Source organism: Danio rerio, chromosome 3, assembly GCF_052040795.2.
Source record: "Danio rerio strain M-AB ecotype USA chromosome 3, GRCz13ab, whole genome shotgun sequence".
In the NCBI taxonomy this organism is placed as follows: Eukaryota; Metazoa; Chordata; class Actinopteri; order Cypriniformes; family Danionidae; genus Danio; species Danio rerio.
The window spans coordinates 485,007-506,782 of record NC_141023.1 but is presented as its reverse complement, the minus strand read 5'-3'; the positions used below and the strand labels follow the sequence as shown (position 1 = coordinate 506,782).

The 21,776-nt window shown below is 45.4% G+C and overlaps 1 protein-coding gene across 11 annotated transcripts; it reads left to right on the top strand.

Moving 5' to 3' along the window:
* The first annotated feature begins 203 nt into the window (after positions 1 to 203).
* Positions 204 to 19,286, top strand: zgc:153921. Of its 11 annotated transcripts, XM_087241850.1 has the most exons (6): positions 10,847 to 11,740; positions 12,768 to 12,991; positions 13,393 to 13,511; positions 13,639 to 13,732; positions 17,483 to 17,563; positions 17,675 to 19,286. In XM_087241850.1, the coding sequence occupies exons 3-6, from the start codon at positions 13,419 to 13,421 to the stop codon at positions 19,114 to 19,116; spliced, it is 1,710 nt and encodes a 569-aa protein (XP_087097976.1). In that variant the 5' UTR covers positions 10,847 to 11,740; positions 12,768 to 12,991; positions 13,393 to 13,418; the 3' UTR covers positions 19,117 to 19,286.
* The last annotated feature ends 2,490 nt before the right edge of the window (positions 19,287 to 21,776 follow it).

The following is a 21,776-nucleotide window of genomic DNA, read 5'->3' as shown; positions in this document are numbered from 1 at the left end:
TCCAGAATGTTCTCACATTTTATCTGAAACTCTTGAATGTTTGTTTCTGTAAAGGATCAACATGAGGGGGAGTAATTATTGACAGAATTCTCATTTTTGATCAAACTCTCCCTCTAATGATTAGATCTGATAGGCCTTCACAGAAGATCATATAACTGCAAGGACATGTACCTGGACAAGTGTGTACTTTGGCTTGTACAGCAGTGTGCAGGTCCTCTATGGGGCAAAAGGACAGTTTATTCAGAGGATAAATATCACTTGTGAGATCCGGCGAGCTTCAGATTTCAGCTGAGGACTTTAACTGAAGATCTCATCTCTTAAACTATCAAGAACACACAGAGACTGCAGGTAAGAATGGGAACAGCTGTTTGTGTTTAGAGCTCAAGTAGACGATTCAGAAAGCTCAGCTCTTTTAAACGTCATCACAGACAATTTATAGATTTGTTTTAATCAGATGAAATGATCATGACTGAACTGCAAATAAAGCAATGTCCTGCAGTTTCTTCAGAATCAGAATCGGTTAATTGCTAAGTGTGCTTCACACACACACACACAGTTTGTTTTGGTTACAGAAGCTTCCAGTGTACAACACAAAATAAATATGGAAAAAAGAAATACGATAAGCATTAAACAGATGCAGTTAGTCAAGTAATCTGGATGTTGAGTTGTCTGTACAGATTTGTTATAGATATACAGGTTATACGGTGCTGTGTACACATGCGAATGTAGAAAGTATTGCATTGTATATTGATATAAGGTGCTGTGTACAAGAGCGTATGAGGAAGTATTGCACATGTTTATTGCACAGTTGGGGGATATTTAACTGTTCATGAGGTAGATGACCTGAGGAGAGAAACTTTTCCTGTGTCTGGCTGTTTTTGAGCTTGGTGCTCTGAAGCGCCAACCAGACGGTAACAGTTGGAACAGGTAGTGTGCTGGGTGCGAGGCGTCCAGAGTGATCTTGCCAGCCCTTTTACTCACTGTGGAAGAGTTGAAATAAGTTCTTGAAGTGTAGGAAGGGTAATGCCAGTAATTCGTTTAGCAATCCGGACTATTCGCTGTAGTCTACAGAGGACAGTTTTGGCAGCTGAGCCGAACCAGACGGTGACTGAAGTGCAGAGGATGGATTGGATGACAGCTGAGTAGAACTGGCTCATATTGTGTTATTTATAGTCTAATTGCAATAAGTGCAGTGAAAAGAAAGTTCTAGATCATGTTAATAAGGCAGCTTATTTTGCTGAGTGTTTCTGAACAAGACAATTCAGTAGAGCATTCTGTGAGAGTCGGAAAGATGACCCAGTTGTGATAGTATTGGGTTCTAGAGTAATGTTGCAGCACACATTCATTCAGGCGTCTGGTCTATTGACTTTATTCCAGTAGGTCTTCTTAACTCCCCCCAGATGGCGTCACTTCTGATGTCCCTGAAGCAGCCGATCTGCATCAGCATGTGTGTTTATCTATGGCTGGCGGTGCTCGCTGTAGTCAACACAGAGGTAAGGGCACTTGATCACACATGATGGTAATCAGATGTTTTGCAGGAGGTTTTATTGTAAAAGTTTGCAGACACACTTTACTTACATTTGTTCAAGAAATAGTTTAGTGACTGTTTCTTTAAAACAGGAAATATCAAAAGCCAGAGATGAGACTGATTCTGTAAATGAAGAAACCTCAGGACTTCACATCTTAACATCGAGAAGAGTTAAGAAGAGTCCAGGTAAGATGTGCTGTTAACAACTGTGACCTTCTGTTTCTAGTCCTCTGTGATTGCGGGATGGGTTGTGGATACGTTTGCATTGTTTCTCAGTGAACTCTAAGTGCCTCACATATAATTATGACATATAAGTTTATACTCCAAACTCAACTCATAACTTCAGTCTAGTGTCTGTAATAAGTCCTTCTCTGAGATTATTCTACAGTCATCTGTTAATAAGTCATACCAAATTAACAAAAGCTGTTGAGTCTTCTGTTCATTCAGTGAGCTCTATTTCCCCAGCCGATCTGCTGGGTTTCTTCATGTATATTTGGGGAGGATCTTGGGTTTCTACATGAGTGAACGCTCTAGCTTCAGAGAAGCCTGTGCTGGTTCATGATAATCACAGGCTATTTAGTCCTTCTCAAACTCAAATACAAGCTTAAATCTTTTCCTTGATCCTCCGTCCTCCATTCTGTGATCTAGAAACTGATCAAAGTTCTTCATTGGAGGTATTCCAGTTGTCTAATTGCAGCTTCCAGAGGAGCGATTAGCAAGACAACACAGCTGAACTCTTCCTTGGTGAAACATAATATAGGTATAAAGTCTCCTCGCCTGCTAATCTGTCACAATAACTTTAATATGTGTTTTATATTTGCACACGTTTCCATAGTGAGTAATGCAGGCCTTATTTCTGAATGGAACTGATGGGATTCTTGAGTAATTAAGAACACTATCAAGGTTGAAATATAAGTACTTTTCTAAAGCCTCAATTATTTACTCCTTCACTCACATCTTATAAGTGTTGAGGATACAGGGGGGCAACTTTTAAAACAATGTTTCAGAAGTCTCCACAAGAACGCAAATCCCTTCTCTGCGTTCTTGGAATAGACTCTATGCACGAACTCTTCGGCGTTTGCGGTTAACCCACGTGTCAGCTTCCGGTGCAGCATGCGGATCACTTTAAGCGGATGGCGTGGGTGAGGATGATAGATTACACTCGCTGTTTCTAAGAGTTTCCTCGGCTTATCGTAATGGACATTAGTCGAATCGTGAGACAGCGAGCCGTCACACCAAGCAGCAGAAAAGACATTTCTTTGTTACATCTATCACATGTTGAGGGTGAGTATTATCATGCTATATATATACGAATAGCAATTAAACACTAGCCGTGTCTGTTTCTCACAGTTCATATCCATTTTTATGTCATGTTTTCTGTCCATCCATCCATCCATAAGTTTGAGTTATTAACTATAGGTTATAGTTTCCAGGTTTCCTGTAAGGATGGAGTGACAGGAGAGATCAGCGTGACGTGTTTCAGGTCGATGATGCTGCATAGTTTGAGTTGGAGGTTATTTATTCTCAGCATGACATGATGATCCACTCATCTACAAAGACTTCAACATGTTTCAGAAGAAGCTGACCATTTCTTTCATTTCATCTTTCTTTTTTACTTTTACCTGTCAAGATGATTACAGATTTGAACAAACACACTCACACAACTTCTTATTTATCAATTGTTTATTGTTGTATTTTAACACATCGCTGTGAGGGAAATGTTTAACATCGTGTCATTATTAATATTTATACTGCAGTGAAAACGTCTAAAGCTTTTACTAATGGGCAGAAGGCAAGCCTTTGTGTAAATCTGGTTGATGTAATAGAAAGAGATGATGACTGTCCAGCTTGTGTTGCTTCATGCTGCGGATGAGATGCTCAGTGTGGACCCTCAGTCGAGCGATGGACGGGGTCTCCCTCACAGTTGCTCTTACTCTGGACACGTTACTCTGGATGTTGCAAGTTGTGAACCTAAATCAGATGTGATGCATGTAGATGTGTAAATCAGAAAGAAATGTATTAGGTTTAACATATAAATTCTTGTGCTTAACACATTTGTTTCAGCTTGTTATTTGCCTATTGCAGGGGTGGCCAAACCTGTTCATGGAGAGCCACCTTCCTGCAGATTTCAGTTGCTCCCCATATCAAACACACCTGAACCAATTAATTAGGACCTGAACACCACGTGATCATTACAGGCAGGTGTGTTTGATATGGGTTGCAGCTGAAATCTGCAGGAAAGTGGCTCTCCAGGAACAGGGTTGGCCACCCCTGGCCTATTACATGACACTACGGGTGGTGCAGTGGTGCAGTAGATAGTCAAAAAGGTTGCTGGTTCGAGCCTCGGCTAGGTCAGTTAGCGTTTCTGTGTGGAGTTTGCATGTTCTCCCTGCGTTCCCGTGGGTTTCCTCCGGGTGCTCCGGTTTCCCCCACAATCCAAAGACATGCGGTACAGGTGTATTGGGTAGGCTAAATTGTCCGTTGTGCATGAGTGTGAATGAGTGTGTGTGCAGATGTTTCCCAGAGATGGGTTGCAGCTGGAAGCACCAACTGACTCAGCCTAGGCTCGAACTAGCAACCTTCTTGCTGTGAGGCGACAGCACTACCTACTGCGCCACCTGTTACTTCTTTCATCTGCGTTAACTTCTAGCACATCATTGTTTAATCGTACCTTTAGAGCCGTATAACACCAAAAGCAGCATTGAAGCAGTGTCCTTCCAGTCACTCCACCTCTTCACGGAGACTGTCAGCCTGATCTGGAGTATTAATCATCTGCCGTGGGTTGCAACAGTATCTGGATGCAGCCTTTATAATGCAAGCTGAGATTGCATCCCTTAGCCATGCAATGTCAGACACAATGCACTCAATGGAGTGAGTGATGTCATTGGGATGGGTGGGGTTAGGGGTGGGGTTAGTTGATGCACTGCACCAGGTCTGCATCCAGAACTCCTCTTGTGGGTTGTGGAACTGAACAATAATGATGTTCTAGATGCTGAGCATCCACTGTCACAGGATCCTCATCAGTTTAAGTGTAAATCTCCCTTCTTTGCCATGCTCTGATGTGTTTAGCTTTCACCGCTATTAGATTTCACTGTAGAAAGTGCTATGCGGAAGTAGAGAGCCTGACTCAGAGTCTATCGGAAACACATCAGCAGAGTTCATGCATAGAGTCTATAGAGAAACAGCCCATGTGTCTGACGTCTTCTGGTGTTTAATAGTGCATAATCCACCACCTGCTGGACTGGAAGTATGAGCTGCAACTTAAGGGATGCTGATTTAGCATATGTCGAGTCATCAACTAATCTATTACAGACTAGTTGAACAGCGAAAACTTACCAGCTTATGTTGAAATACCAACTTACAAAATCATGTTGAAAAAAACTAAACGCAGAATGAATTTTGTACAGTGTGCTGAGCACACATGGGGGAACTGGCCCACAGGATCCCTTCAGAACAGGTGGTAAGAACACAGAACCTCTGGAATATGGAGACCTCAGTCTGAACTTTGCAGGATTAATCTAGACCGGGGGTCACCAATCTCGTTCCTGGAGGTCCGGTGCCCTGAAGGGTGAAGCTCTAATTTACCTCAACACACCTGCCTGGGTGTTTCAGTATACCTAGTAAGACCTTGATTAGCTTGTTCAGGTGTGTTTGATTAGGGTTGGAGCTAAAATCTGCAGGACACCGGGCTTCCAGCAAGTTTAGTGATCCCTGATCTAGACTGACAGAACTGCCCCACAGCAGAAGCAAGCATGGTTACCCAGTTTCAAGTGCTAGCTAGTGTTTTGATGAACTTAATGATCCCAGTCTTTGTGGGCTGAGACTGCTGAGCATTTACAGCCCATTGGACACAGCTTATGTAACCCCGCTGGTCCTACACCACCCGACCCGTTCCGAGCTGGTATCGAACCGGTGACCTTCCGCATGGGAGTCGGTTGCTCTACCAAGGAGGCTAAAGACCATGACCTCTAGCGTCTGTCACTAGAGCACCTTTAGAGGTCAGAGGACTGAGGTTTACCTGCACGTTACACTTAGAGAAAACCTGACACCACTTGAGAGAGAAGTGAGACCACTCTTGAATAAACCTGAAAAAACTTTCTGTTGAAATAATAATGTCGTGAACACACTGAGCGCTTGGCTAAATATAAATACTCAAGGTTGTCTGTAAATTCAAATGATCTTGTCTTGATTTAGCTCGACCTTCATCTTTCGTCATCCTTCATCGTTATTTATTCAATATTTTCTTTTTTTCTTTTTTTTTAATATATAAACAACCATGGCATCAGAGATACTGCAAGTGGCAGCTCTAGGAAGACCTCTGTATCCTGGTATGCTTTATGACGCCCGCAGTGATTCCTTCATTCCAGGTGAGGAACCAGCCCAAACCAGCGTTTCCTTCATTGCACATGTCAGACTGTCTGATTTAGAGCTGCAGCAGTATTAAATACCTCAGTGAGTTATTCAGTCATACAGTACCTGATAAAGCAGAGAGGCATCTGTTGATCGCTCTTTGTTTGGTGATATTAGCCAATACTAATAGTTTGTTGGTTCTGCCTCTTACACCTTCTTTTTATGAATGATAATTAACCATTAAAGAATTGCAAACCTTTTCTTATTCAGCCTGATTAGATTTTCAAACATTAGAATTTGTTTATCCCACTGAACTATTACTGAGTAATATATTGGTGCACCTCCGAATGATTAAATGTTTACAAATGATCTGTCACTAAAACCCTTCTCATTTCAGGAGTAACGCTCTGGGATAATAAATTACTGACTGAAGATCTAAACAGCCATCCTCAGACCAGAACAGACCTGAAGTTCAGCAGCTCTGACTCTTTCTCAAGCAAATCCAATCTTCTGGACATCAGTAGTTCCCTGAAGGCCAGTTTTCTGGGGGGGCTTGTTGAAGTGGGTGGATCTGCCAGATATCTGCGTGACACCAAATCCTCAACCCGACAGTCCAGAGTTACCATGCATTACAGTGCAACCACACGATTCGATCAGCTCACGATGAGTCACCTGGGCACCATCACCTACCCTCAGGTGTTTGAGCAGAAAACGGCAACTCATGTGGTGACGGGGGTGCTGTATGGAGCTCAGGCCTTCATGGTGTTTGATCGCATGCTTTCAGAACAGGAGAACAGTGAACACATTGAGACTGAAATGAGCCTCATGGTGAAAAAGATGACTTCAGTAAACGTAGACGCGGCTTTTAAAATGACAGATTCTGAAAAGAAATCTGCTGAGAAAATCTCCTGCACATATCATGGTGACATCAATCCTGGGCAGAGCCCCACCACATTTGAAGAGGCAATAAAGCTGTATAAGGATCTGCCAAATTTGCTGAACCAGCAGAACGCAGTCCCAGTGAAGGTCTGGCTGTATCCGCTGCATCTCCTGAACTCAGCAGCAGCTCGAGTGAAGAGAGAAATCAGTGCAGTTGCGGCTTTCACTCTTGAGGGAATAATGGAGGATTTGGCAGAAGCAGAGAGGACTTTTAATGAACTGTCTGGAAATAGGCTGGCTAATAAATTCAGAGATATTCGAGAGCGGCTGACCTCGTTTTACCAATCGATGAGGGTTTACAAGTCAATGCTGCAGAGCGCAGTCGGCCGGGTTTTACCTGCTATTCGAGGAGGACAGAAGGAGGAGAAGAGTCTGGAGGACATCCTGAAGATACACAGAAACTCTCCATTTAGATCTGACCAGCTGAAACTGTGGTTGAATGATGCAAAGCAGGAGATCAGTGTGCTGACTGCTCAGGTCAACTCACTGGAAGGGGTCAACATTGAAGAGCCAGAGAACGTCTACAGTAGTTCAAGTTCTGGTAAAGTATTCTGCTTGACCTTCACTTCTCTAAAGTATGACGACCCGTATCTGTCAGCCTTACAGGAGTTTGTGAAAATGAACAGGTTTGATGCTCCAGAAGAGGAACAACACCTGGTATCTGTAGCATCTGACGGAAAATGGTTTCATAACTCTGTTACCATCGCAAATATGATGTATAATTTAAAGGTGTTCAGCTTTTTAAAGGTATTTTATTTTACCGGGCTTGTTTTTTCAGCCATGTCTGATCCATCAATTCCAGGCTCCTCCATCTATTTGTTTGAACAAGGGGGACTAAAACAGAAAAAGTTAGAGGATGATTACAGGTATATAATAAGCTAGAGTTACCTAGCAGATACAGTTGAAAGTAAGCTGAGAGTTGGTGAAAGGCATCGCTCTCTACTGAAATTAAAGTAATGCTACTTAAGACATCACTCTCTTGAGCACAAGTTTTCTCTTGGCTGATGAGTTTGTTCAACACAATGTTTTGACAAAAATACAAAATAAATAAATGGTGTCTAAACTGCCCTCATGTGTGCCTTATTTAATAAAAAAAAGGAAACTCAATAACAATGCTGCTGATCATTACAGTCCCTGTCCAATGCTAAAACACCCTTCATAACTCCTCCAAACCTCACCTGCTCTTCAAAACACTCTCCCCCCTCCTCTGTCCTCTACCTGCTCTCTAGTCTGGTCTGTCAGCAAATGAATCTGCAACATGTTGTTGATATAGTGAACCACCAAACTCTCTTGGCTACCCTCAGCACTATAGGCATTTCAGGAAGAGCACTCCAGTGTTTCAGCTCTTGCCTCTCAGATAGGTCTTTCAGGGTATCTTGGAGGGGTGAAGTATCCGACCTGCACCATCTTGTTATTGGTGTCCCTCAAGGCTCTGAACTTGGACCACTTCACTTTTCTATTTACTTGCATCACTTGGGTCTGTCATTCAGAAACATGATTTTTCCTACTGGTATCCTGACAACATCCAACTCTCCCTTTCATTCCAGGCGTACAATCCAACGATCACACTTACATGAATACTAAATTCTGTGTTTGGTGTGAAGCCAACATAATACAGATTTCAAGATAAGGCAGGTTTATGTACATAGCACATTGCATACACAATGGTAATTTAGAGAGTTTCACTTAAAAATATAAAAGAAACATAAAACACAAGGATGAGAAATAAAAACAACAAAGAATAAAAATGACTAAAAACAGATTAAAGTGATTTAAAACATGCTTTAAATGAATGAAAAAGAAAAGAAAGACACAATAGTGTGATCTGTTGTACACAGCACAGTGCTCATTCAGTAAAGGCACAGCTAAACTGATGTGTGTTCAGTCTTGATTTGAACATGTCTAATGTTGGAGCACATCTGATCATTTCTGGAAGCTGATTCCAGCAGCGGGGGGCGCTGTTAGTAGCTGAATTCAGATTCACCCTGCTCTGACTGAACTCTTGGAGTTTCTAGTTTATTTGATCCTAAAGTTCTGAGTGATCTGTTGGGTTTGTATTCAGTGAGCATTTCTGTAATGTATTGAGGTTCTAGGCCATTTAGTGATTTATAGAGCAGTAATAATACTTTAAACTCTATTCTGAATGTAACTGGCAGCCAGTGTAAAGACCTGAGGACAGGTGTGAAGTGTTCTGATTTTCTGGTTCTGCTCAGAATCCTGGCCGCAGCGTTCTGGATGAGAACGACAGTGAGGAGTCCATTACAGTAATCCGCCCTGCTGCTGATAAAAGCATGAGCAAGTTTCTCTAAGTCCTCAAAACTGCTTTGACATGACTGTTGAAACTCAGATCTGACTCCAGAGTCACTCCAAGATTCTTGACCTTCCTTTTCGTCGTTTGACCTTTAGAGCCAAGCTACGCATTCACCTTGAGAAGCTCATCTCTGTTCCCAAACGCAATGACTTCAGTTTTCTCTTTGTTTAACTGAAGAAAGTTTTGGCACATCCAACTGTTCATTTCATCAGTGCACTGGCAGAGGGTGTCAATGGGGCTGTAGTCATTAGGCAGTAAGGCTAGGTAGATCTGAGTGTCATCAGCATAGCTGTGGTAGGAGATTTGGTTCTTTCTCATTATTTGGCTCAGAGGGAGCATGTAAAGGTTGAACAGGAGAGGTGCCAGAATCGAACTTTCTGGGACTCCACATGCCATGGGTGTCCACCTCGACCTATGGTCACCTATACTGACTTAGTAACCTCTACCTTCAAGGTAAGATCTGAACCATTTGAGGACCGTGCCAGACAGCCCAACCCAGTTTTCCAGCCTATCCAGAAGTATGCTGTGATCGACAGTGTCAAATGCAGCACTGAGATCGAGCAATACCAGCACTGTTATTTTACCTGAATCTGTATTTAGACATATATCATTGATTATCTTTATAAGAGCGCTCTCTGTACTGTGATGTGCTCTGAACCCAGATTGACAATCGTCTAAACACCCCCTGAAGTTTAAGAACTTGTTAACCTGGTTGAAAACAACTTTTTCAATGAATTCGCCAATGAAAGAGGGACAGAAAAACCATTTACTTTTACTTTGCTATTTAAGGCGGCATTCCTCTCGTGTAAAAACCCAAAGTGCTTTACCATCATGAGGGGGGTCTCTTCACAACACCACCAGTGTGCAGCTCCACTTGCATGATGTGACGGCAGCCACAGGACAACAGCACCAGTGCTTCACCACACACCCCAGCTATAGGTGAAGTGGAGAGACAGTGATAGAGCCATGCGGTGGATGGGGATGATTGAGAGGCCATGATAATTCACCTGCAGCATGTGTTTGGACAGTGGGGGAAACCGGAGCACCAGAGGAAACCCACGGGAACACAGGGAGAACATGCAAACTCCACACAGAAATGCCAACTGAGCCAAGGTTCGAACCAGCGACCTTCTTGCTGTGAGGCGACAGCACTACCTACTGCGCCACTGCTTTGCCCAGAGGATGTAAATCCTGTGATTGTAAAATCCCAGTGAGGATCAGGCCAATAAGAACAATACACAGACTCTGTCACAGATTATTAATCTGCACGCCCCAATCTCCATTTGTCTGGCCACGTTTCCTAGTGAGATATCAATGATCATTTTCCCCATTTATACTCTTATTATATTAGCTTATTATATTTCCTATGCACATGGGACTCTTTTGAAAACTGGACAAGATTGAGGATAGGACAGCATCAACTTTATTTGTCCCTGAGAGGAAATTTGCCTTTGGCAGAAAGGTGTTGCAACGGTGCTTTAAGCAAACAATAAAAGAAATAAAACAAATAAAGCAGTTAAGAACAAACGATTAAGAACATACACTGTTTACCAAATAAGTTTGTATATAAATGTGTAAATATGAAATATATTGTTATGTCCCCTTATGTATTAATACTGCTATTTTTTATTGTTGGGAAGTGTTCTGTTTCTCTCTGCAAGAAGGGGCTTTGGTCACATGGTCAAGAAAGAGACAAAATACTTGGTAAAGATTGCTCTGGCTCTTTTCCTGGTCTGCTTCTCTCCTGCTCTGGAGTCTATCTTCTCTGACTCTACTGCAATCAGGCTGTCTTCGGGGCCTGCTCTCTTTGTCTCTCTCTCCCTCTTTCTGAGGTAACTTTATTTCACATTTAAGCTGGGTACAATTAATATCATATGTTTTTATCATTTCATAATTTACAGTTATTTGTAACAAATTCAGTTGCAACCATAGAGAATTATTGTCATTAAATCATCTTATTTTCATGTATTTGTGATTTACTTCTGATTTATCATCAACATTTAGATGCTCCTTATTGCAATACAATACAATTACATAATATCAGCGCTCTCCCACATGTTTAGCGGCATGGCGACGTCTCGGTCATAATAACTACTCACAGTTCAGAACAGCTCTCGTAATTTACAGGATTGTAAACTTCTGCATTCACGCACAACACTTGTGGCAACAGCTGACAAACAGTGATGAAAACAGTCTGTTAACTATACCCCGCCAACTTTAGCGTCCGTCTACATGTCTCTACACTAGAAACTGAAAATCTGTGTGGGGATGTGAAACTGCTTAGTCACAGATCCTGGACGCTGATTGGCTCAGGTAACATGTTCTGGAGTGTGCGGGATGCCTCATCATAAAGGACGAGAGACAGAGGTTAGAATTGCACTCATAAGCTACAGCCTTTTTTACAGTTTACATGGATTTTATGAAGAAAATAACTGTGTTTATGTGCTTTATGAAGGCTGAAAAACGGCATTGATACGTTAGGAGCTGTGTCTGAGTCCATTATATCCTTTCAGAGGTGCACCCAGCTCTGTGAGCTCATCAACTCCTCCAGAAACTGTATCTGGATGATGGAGGCTTTCAGCGGTGCTTCCAACACAATCTCACGGCAATTGGTAACTTTTTAATTTAGTGGCTAATTCATATGATTTCACACAATCTAATTCATACGATTTAGTACAATTTGCTAATCCCCCAATGACGGTTGGGTTTAGGGGTGGGGTTATTTGCCACGCCTCCTTTTTAAAATCATACAATTTCGTACAACTGAATTCAAACGAATTCGCCACTAAACTGGCAGAACTTTAAATACTTATGTTTTCTCGTGAGATCAGGCTGGTGCTTTTGCCTGAGTCGTGTCCAGTTTGATGAACTGTTGTCGGTGTCGGCTAGAGGATTTCCCCCAGGACACCAACTACAGGCTTATGCCACAATCACGCCCCCACAAGAGTAAGCTCCTGATTGGTTAACACGGCCCGAATGTCCACTTCAGTTCAGATTTTTGAACTTGAGCGATTCGCGCGTTTCAAACGCATAAAACACTCAATTCACACCACACCAATTGCGCATATTGTGCCATTTGTGGTGCGCCATTCACACTATTAGCGTCATTCGTGTCGCGCCATTCGTGTTTATCGCGCCACAGGATGTCTATTCAGGCGTTTGCCGTAACTTGTAATAATGTAAATAATGTAACACGTTAATCACTCGCACTTGACACTCCTTCCGTGTCGTTTGTGAACACAGCATTATTCTCACTCAAGCACATTTTTAGAGAGGAAAAAATCTTTACTTCACTTTATATGGCGGCATTTCTCTCTCGTGGATACAGCCAAACATCAACAATGTTCGTCACACCAGATATTGACTCACCCACTAAATAAGAACAAAAAGTGTGAGAGTGTGTGTGTGTTTCCCTACACTGAGGGTTGCGGCAGGAAGGGCCAGTTCATTTCGCTGTGACGACCCCTGTTCAAGCAGCTTTAGGCTTGAGAAAGATCCTCGCTGTCTATGTACGGCGCAAAATGTTCTCACATTTTATCTGAAACTCTTGAATGTTTGTTTCTGTAAAGGATCAACATGAGGGTGAGTAATTATTGACAGAATTCTCATTTTTGATCAAACTCTCCCTCTAATGATTAGATCTGATAGGCCTTCACAGAAGATCATATAACTACAAGGACGTGTACCTGGACAAGTGTGTACTTTGGCTTGTACAGCAGTGTGCAGGTCCTCTATGGGGCAAAGGGACAGTTTATTCAGAGGATAAATATCACTTGTGAGATCCGGCGAGCTTCAGATTTCTGCTGAGGACATTAACTGAAGATCTCATCTCTTAAACTATCAAGAACACGCAGAGACTGCAGGTAAGAATGGGAACAGCTGCTTGTGTTTAGAGCTCAAGTAGACTATTCAGAAAGCTCAGCTCTTTTAAACGTCATCACAGACACTTTATAGATTTGTTTTAATCAGATGAAATGATCATCACTGGACTGCAAATAAAGCAATGTCCTTCATATTCTTCATTTTGTGTCATTTATAATTGCAATAAGTGCAGTGTAAAGAGAGTTCCAGATTATGTTAGTGAGACACCGTGTGTTTCTTTGTGTTATTTTGCTCAGAGTTTGTTGTTGAACAAGACAACTAAGTGCAGCATTATTGTAGGAGTCTGAAAGTAAAAGATGACCCAGTTGTGATAGTATTGGGTTCTAGAGTAATGTTGCAGCACACATTCATTCAGGCGTCTGGTCTATTGACTTTATTCCAGTAGATCTCCTTGTGAACTTCCCCCAGATGGCGTCACTTCTGATGTCCCTGAAGCAGCCGATCTGCATCAGCATGTGTGTTTATCTATGGCTGGCGGTGCTCGCTGTAGTCAACACAGAGGTAAGGGCACTTGATCACACATGATGGTAATCAGATGTTTTGCAGGAGATTTTATTGTAAAAGTTTGCAGACACACTTTACTTACATTTGTTCAAGAAATAGTTTAGTGACTGTTTCTTTAAAACAGGAAATATCAAAAGCCAGAGATGAGACCGGGTCTGCAAATGAAGAAACCTCAGGACTTCACATCTTAACATCGAGAAGAGTTAAGAAGAGTCCAGGTAAGATGTGCTGTTAACAACTGTGACCTTCTATTTTTAGTCCTCTGTGATTGCGGGATGGGTATGTTTGCATCGTTTCTCAGTGAATAATACGTCATATTAAATAAACGAAAGCTGTTTAGTCTTCTGTTCATTCAGTGAGCTCTATTTCGCCAGTGGATCTGCTGGGTTTCTTCATGTATGTTTGGGGAGGTTCTTGGGTTTCTACATTAATGAACGCTCTTGCTTCAGAGAAGCCTGTACTGGTTCATGATAATCACAGGCCATTTAGTCCTTCTCAAACATAAATACAAGCTTAAATCATTTCCTCGATCCTCCGTCCTTCATTCTGTGATCTAGAAACTGATCAGAGTTCACCAGTCTTATGTCTAATTTTAGCTTCCAGAGGAGCAATTAGCAAGACAACACAGCTGAACTTATTTATCAATTGTTTATTGTTGTATTTTAACACATCACTGTAAGGGAAATGTTTAACATCGTGTCATTATTAATATTTATACTGCAGTGAAAACGTCTAAAGCTTTTACTAATGGGCAGAAGGCAAGCCTTTGTGTAAATCTGGTTGATGTAATAGAAAGAGATGATGACTGTCCAGCTTGTGTTGCTTCATGCTGCGGATGAGATGCTCAGTGTGGACCCTCAGTCGAGCGATGGACGGGGTCTCCCTCACAGTTGCTCTTACTCTGGACACGTTACTCTGGATGTTGCAAGTTGTGAACCTAAATCAGATGTGATGCATGTAGATGTGTAAATCAGAAAGAAATGTATTAGGTTTTGCATATAAACACTTGTGCTTAACACATTTGTTTCAGCTTGTTATTTGCCTATTGCAGGGGTGGCCAACCCTGTTCCTGGAGAGCCACCTTCCTGCAGATTTCAGTTGCTACCCATATCAAACACACCTGAACCAATTAATTAGGACCTGAACACCACGTGATCATTACAGGCAGGTGTGTTTGATATGGGTTGCAGCTGAAATCTCCAGGAAGGTGGCTCTCCAGGAACAGGGTTGGCCACCCCTGGCCTATAATATGACACTAGGGGTGGCACAGTGCTGCAGTAGGTAGTGCTGTCGCCTAACAGCAAAATGGTGGTTGGTTCAAGCCTCGGCTGGGTCAGTTAGCGTTTCTGTGTGGAGTTTGCATGTTCTCCCTGCGTTCCCGTGGGTTTCCTCCGGGTGCTCCGGTTTCCCCCACAATCCAAAGACCTGCGGTACAGGTGTATTGCGTTGGCTAAATTGTCCGTTGTGTATGAGTGTGTGTGTGGATGTTTCCCAGAGATGGGTTGCGGCTGGAAGCACCAACTGACTTAGCCTAGGCTCGAACTAGGCGAAGCGGGCGTGTCGAACACCTTGAAAGCAGGCAGCCCCCCCTGCCCAGTGCACCGTTAAATCCGGTAATGGATCGCGAAGCGTACCTGAGACAGGTCGTCCGGAGAAGAGGAAATTTGCTCTTTTCCCGCTGGAGGGGCGGGCCCCATTTCCAACGGCATGTTTCACTGCCATGAAAACATCAATGAAAGAGCACTTTTCCACTTTCCCGGATGTGACAGCCCAAAATCTGCCAGTCTGGGACGCTATGCTTTGAAGCTTGCAGGTTCTGTGCATTTTGCCAGTGGCTCACAGGCGCTAGGAGGACGGTCTCCTTTCTCCCACCCCTCGAGCCCCACTCCGGAGCTTGGGTGTGAAGTGAGAGTGACTCTCTCGCCTCCAGCTCTTCCGCGGGACCCTCGCGCTTCCCGGATCAGCACACCCAGTCCGCGCTACCCCACTGCTGGTACGTCAGCGATAGTTGCAATGAGTCTATTAGCGAGGGCTAATCAGACTTGGTTATGCAATTCAATTCGCAAAACGGCCCCCCGCATGGCACGCGGGCACACACCGAGTCACTGTTACTGCGCTGTGTCGCCGCGCCCTCAGCCCTTGGAACGACCCTCATTTCTACAGGCCGGAGTGCCTCTAGGACAGGCGTCCAGTCATGTTGTTATTTCAACAGATGCTTCCAGCACAGGCTGGGGGGCTGTGTGCTGCGGGCATGCTGCTGAGGGCCTGTAGAAAGGAACCCAGTTGCATTGGCATATCAGTTGACTAGAGCTTTTGGCAGTGTTCCTTGCTCTCCACCATTTTTTTCTGGTGCTGAAGCAGCAGCACGTGCTGGTCAGGACGGACAGCACGGCGGCGGTGGCGTGTATCAACCGCATGGGGGGTATTCTTTCTAGTCGCATGTCTCAGCTTGCCCGTCGTCTCTTTCCCTGGAGTTGCCCTGGAGTCTTTCCCTGGAGTTCAAGCGTGGCTGAAACGCTGCGCACCATTCACATTCCAGGCAAGCTCAACCGTGCAGCCGATGCCCTCTCACGGCAGCCTTACGTCCCGAGAATGGAGAATCCACCCCGAGTCTGTTCAGCTGATATGGGCGCGATTTGAGAAGCCCAGATCGATCTGTTTGCTTCCCCCGAGATCGCTCATTGCCAGTTGATCTTTTCCCTGACCGAGGGCTCTCTCGGCACGGATGAACTGGCTCACAGCTGGCCTCGAGGTATGCGCAAATATGCGTTTCCCCCAGTGAGCATGCTCGCTCAGTTACTGTGCAAGGTCAGGAAGGATGAGGGACAGGTTTTGCTAGTTGCGCCCCTCTGGCCCAACCAGACCTGGATGTCAGAGCTCTCCCTCCTCTCGGCGGCCCTCCCCTGGCGGTTCCCCTTGAGAGAGGACCTACTCTCTCAGGGACAGGGCACCATCTGGCATCCTCGCCACGATCTTTGGAACCTCCACATGTGGTCCTTAGACGCGAGGAAGACTTAGGTAACCTACCGACTGCGGTAGTTAATACCATCACTCAGGCTAGAGCCCCCTCCTTGAGCGCCTATGCTCTTAAGTGGAGTCTATTCACTGAATGGTGCGTCTCTCGCAGAGAAGACATCCGAAAATTGCCATATCAGCGTTGTGCTTTCTTTTCTCTAAGAGAAGCTGGAGAGCAGGCTGTTGCCCTCCACACTCAAGGTTACGTGGCTGTCATCTCCGCTCTCATGACGCGGTGGTTGGCAGCACCGTGGGAAGGCATAACCTCATCATCCGATTCCTCAGAGGCGCTAGACCCTCGTTCCCTGAGGAGGGGAATGGAAATGCTATACAGCATCGCTATAACGATCCTTCCTTAGCTGTAAGTATCAGTCTCTTCAGCTAAAAAGGATAGCTTTGTCTTGCCTCCCTGTGCTGATATGCTGAATTGATTGCAACAAGCATCAGGTGCGCAAGCTGACGCTGCCAATTCATTTGGCATTTCATTGGCCTGTTTATATACTCTTTCAGACGATTGGCTTTCTGAACGAAATCCCCATACGTGGATTAAATCCACTTATAGCATTTCCGTTCCCCTCCTCAGGGAAAAGAGGGTTACTTTAGTAACCAGACCATTTCAAGTGCTAGCTGGTGTTTTGATGAACTTACTGATCCCAGTCTTTGTGGGCTGAGACTGCTGAACATTTGCAGCCCTTTGGACACAGCTTAGAGGAGACCTGACACCCCTAGAGAGAGAAGTGAGACCACTCTGGAATAAACCTGAAAAAAACTTTCTGTTGTAACAACAATGTTCTGAACACACTGAACGCTTGGCTAAATATAAATACTCAAAGTTGTCTTGTAAATTCAAATGATCTTGTCTTGATTTAGCTCGACCTTCATCTTTCGTCATCCTTCATCGTTATTTATCTTATATTTTCTCTTTTTTTATATATAAACAACCATGGCATCAGAGATACTGCAAGTGGCAGCTCTAGGAAGACCTCTGTATCCTGGTATGCTTTATGACGCCCGCAGTGATTCCTTCATTCCAGGTGAGGAACCAGCCCAAACCAGCGTTTCCTTCATTGCACATGTCAGACTGTCTGATTTAGAGCTGCAGCAGTCTTAAATACCTCAGTGAATTAAAACCCTTCTCATTTTAGGAGTAACGCTCTGGGATAATAAATTACTGACTGAAGATCTAAACAGCCATCCTCAGACCAGAACAGACCTGAAGTTCAGCAGCTCTGACTCTTTCTCAAGCAAATCCAATCTTCTGGATATCAGTAGTTCCCTGAAGGCCAGTTTTCTGGGGGGGCTTGTTGAAGTGGCTGGATCTGCCAGATATCTGCGTAACACCAAATCCTCAACCCGACAGTCCAGAGTTACCATGCATTACAGTGCAACCACACGATTCGATCAGCTCACGATGAGCCACCTGGGCACCATCACCTACCCTCAGGTGTTTGAGCAGAAAACGGCAACTCATGTGGTGACGGGGGTGCTGTATGGAGCTCAGGCCTTCATGGTGTTTGATCGCATGCTTTCAGAACAGGAGAACAGTGAACACATTGAGTCAGAAATGAACCTCATGGTACGGAAGATGTCTGCAATGAACGTGGAGACACATGCGGCTTTTAAAATGACTGATTCTGAAAAGAAATCTGCTGAGAAAATCTCCTGCACATATCATGGTGACATCAATCCTGGGCAGAGCCCCACCACATTTGAGGAGGCAATAAAGCTGTATAAGGATCTGCCAAATTTGCTGAACCAGCAGAACGCAGTCCCAGTGAAAGTCTGGCTGTATCCGCTGCATCTCCTGAACTCAGCAGCAGCTCGAGTGGAGAGAGAAATCAGTACAGTTGCGGCTTTCACTCTTGAGGGAATAATGGAGGATTTGGCAGAAGCAGAGAGGACTTTTAATGAACTGTCTGGAAATAGGCTGGCTAATAAATTCAGAGATATTCGAGAGCGGCTGACCTCGTTTTACCAATCGATGAGGGTTTACAAGTCAATGCTGCAGAGCGCAGTCGGCCGGGTTTTACCTGCTATTCGAGGAGGACAGAAGGAGGAGAAGAGTCTGGAGGACATCCTGAAGATACACAGAAACTCTCCATTTAGATCTGACCAGCTGAAACTGTGGTTGAATGATGCAAAGCAGGAGATCAGTGTCCTGACTGCTCAAGTCAACTCACTGGAAGGGGTCAACATTGAAGAGCCAGAGAACGTCTACAGTAGTTCAAGTTCTACTCAAGTAATCTGCTTGACCTTCACTTCTCTGAAGTATGATGACCCGTATCTGTCAGCCTTACAGGAGTTTGTGAAAACAGACGGGTTTGATGCTCCAGAAGAGGAACAACACCTGGTATCTGCAGCATCTGTCGGAAAATGGTTTCATAACTCTGATACCATTGCAGATATGATGTATAATATAAAGGTGCTCAAATATTTAAGGCATATGTATTTTGTGGAAAGAAATAACCGGCTTGTTATTTCAGCCATCTCTGATCCATTAATTCCAGGCTCCTCCCTCTATGTTTTTGAGCAAGGGAGACTAAAAGATAAAAAGTTACAGGATGGTTTAAGGTTCATTTTACACTAGAGTTACCTAGCAGATACTGTTGAAAGTAAGCTGAGAGTTGGTGAAAGGCATCGCTCTTTACTAAAATTAAGACATCATTCCCTTGAGCACAAGTTTTCTCTTGGCTGATGAGTTTGTTCAACACAATGTTTTGACAATAATACAAAATAAATAAATGGTGTCTAAACTGCCTTCTTGTGTGCCTTATTTAATAAAAAAAGAAAACTCAATAACAATGCTGCTGATCATTACAGTTCCTGTCCAATGCTAAAACACCCTTCATAACTCCTCCAAACCTCACCTGCTCTTCAAAACACTCTCCCCCCTCCTCTGTCCTCTACCTGCTCCGTAGTCTGGTCTGTCAGCGAATGAATCTGCAACATGTTTTTAATAAAGTGAACCCCCAAACTCTCTTGGCTACCCTCAGCACTATAGGCATTTCAGGAAGAGCACTCCAGTGTTTCAGCTCTTGCCTCTCAGATAGGTCTTTCAGGGTATCTTGGAAGGGTAAAGTATCCGACCTGCACCATCTTGTTATTGCCAGACATTCCAAGTTGGAAAAAGTCATTTCCAAAGGGAGACACAATTGATTTGCGGGAGGTTGCAGGAGCAAGGGTGCCTGAAGAGCGCGGGGGGGAGGGGGGGGGGCATACTGGATCTGGAACTGTGCGTTTCTGGTTGCGGGGGTTTCCTGGCTCCGGATGATGGACACGATCACTGCATTACCTGTTTGGGGGTCCAGCATGTCAATGTGGTGCTCGGTGGCGGTTCATGTCGTCACTGTGATGCCATGACCGTCGCGCAGTTGAGATCGCGGCTAACTTTTGTAAGAGAACGAGCCACCCCAGTTGCCTCATGCTCTGCAGCGGGCGCTCGGGCAGATCTGAGGGTTTCATCGGGAGATAATCCGCCGCCTTAGGGTTCGCAGACCTCTCGCTCCTCCATGCGCTCCATCCAAGCTTCGGGTAGTGGGAGTGATCCGTCTAATCAGATGGTAGCTCTCACGCTCGCTGACACCGGAGATCAGATGTCTTCCGCAGCATCAGAGAGTGGGCTTTCATTGTCCGACGATGATCCGGACCAGCTCGCCCCCTCTGGACAAGCGAGCGCCGTCAAAACGGATCCTGAAGCGGACATGTTGGCCGTGCTTTCCCGGGCTGCTTCGGCCGTCGGGTTGGAGATGGTTCATCCCCCAGCCCCGCGGCCGGACCGACTAGACGGGTGTTACGTAGAGGACCAGAAGACGAAGCCTTTAAAGCCTCTCGTCCCCTTCTTCCCGGAGGTGCACAGTAGGGTCACGCAGTCCTGGAGGGCACCTTTCTCTGCCCGCGCGGCGTCCACCTCCGCCCTCACCACCCTGGATGGTGGAGCTGCCAGGGGGTATGAGGCGATCCCGCCTGTGGAGCGCGCCATCGCGGTCAATCTCTGTCCGCGTGGCGCCCCTACTTGGCGCGGTCCGCCCCGTCTCCCGTCTAAAGCCTGTAGGTTATCTTTCTCCCTCGGATCTAGAGCTTACAAGGCTGCAGGCCAGGCTGCTTCTGTGGGTGGGTCTAACCCAGGCTTGTTACACGAGCTGCGCACCGCGACCGACTATGCTCTCCGGACTACTAAGTCCGCCGCGTGTGCGCTGGGGAAGACAATGTCCACACTTGTGGTCCAGGAACGCCACCTCTGGCTAAACCTGGCTGATATGCGCAATGTTGACAAAGTTCGCTTTCTTGACTTACCCATATCCCAGGCTGGCCTGTTCGGCGACACCATCGGTGAATTCACCCAGGAATTCAAGGCGGTGAAGGAGCAGTCGGATGCGATGGGCAATGTCATCTATCGGCAGGACCGTAAGCCCGCTCCGTCCGCCGAGCCATCCACCTCCGCTGCTCCTCCCAGGAAGCTGGCAGCCCCTCCTGCCCAGGGCACCGCTAAGTCCAGTAAACGGACCGCGAAGTGTCCCTGAGACAGGCCATCCGGAAAGGAGGAAATTTGCTCTTTCCCCGCAGAAAGGGCGGGGCCCATATCCCAACGGTACTTTTCAGTGCCACCAAAAATTCGGTAAAAGAGCACTTTTCCCCTTCCCCGGATGTCACAGCTCAAGCCCTGCCAGTCTGGGACGCGCCGCCTCTCAGCTCGCAGGGTCTACATGCTCCACCAGCGGCTCACGGGCTCTGGGGGGACGGTCTCCCTTCTCCCAGCCCCCAAGCCCCCTCTCCGGAGTCAGGGTGCGGAGCCAGAGCGAATCCCTCTCCTCCAGCTCTTCTGTGGGACCCTCGCGCTCCCCGGATCAGCACACCCGCTCCGCGCTGCCCCTCCACTAGTAAGTCAGCGATTGCTGCAATGACTCCATTAGCGAGGGCTCTGCCTGCCTGATTAGCGTGGGCCAGCCCCTCGCGGTGGCTCATACGCATGATCAGACTCCGCTACGACCTTCAGTTCTCGAAACGGCCTACCAAGTTCACGGGCGTGTATTTCACCAGGGTCAATCCCCTGTCCACCCCTGTCTTGCGAGAGGAGATTGCTGCCCTCATGGCGAAGGGTGCAATCGAGCCAGTTCCTCCAGCCGAGATGGAGAGCTGGTTTTACAGCCCGTACTTCATCGTACCCAAAAAGATCGGTGGGTCACGGCCAATCCTAGATCTGCGCGTTTTGAACCGCTGCCTTCGCAAGCTTTCGTTCAGAATGCTTAC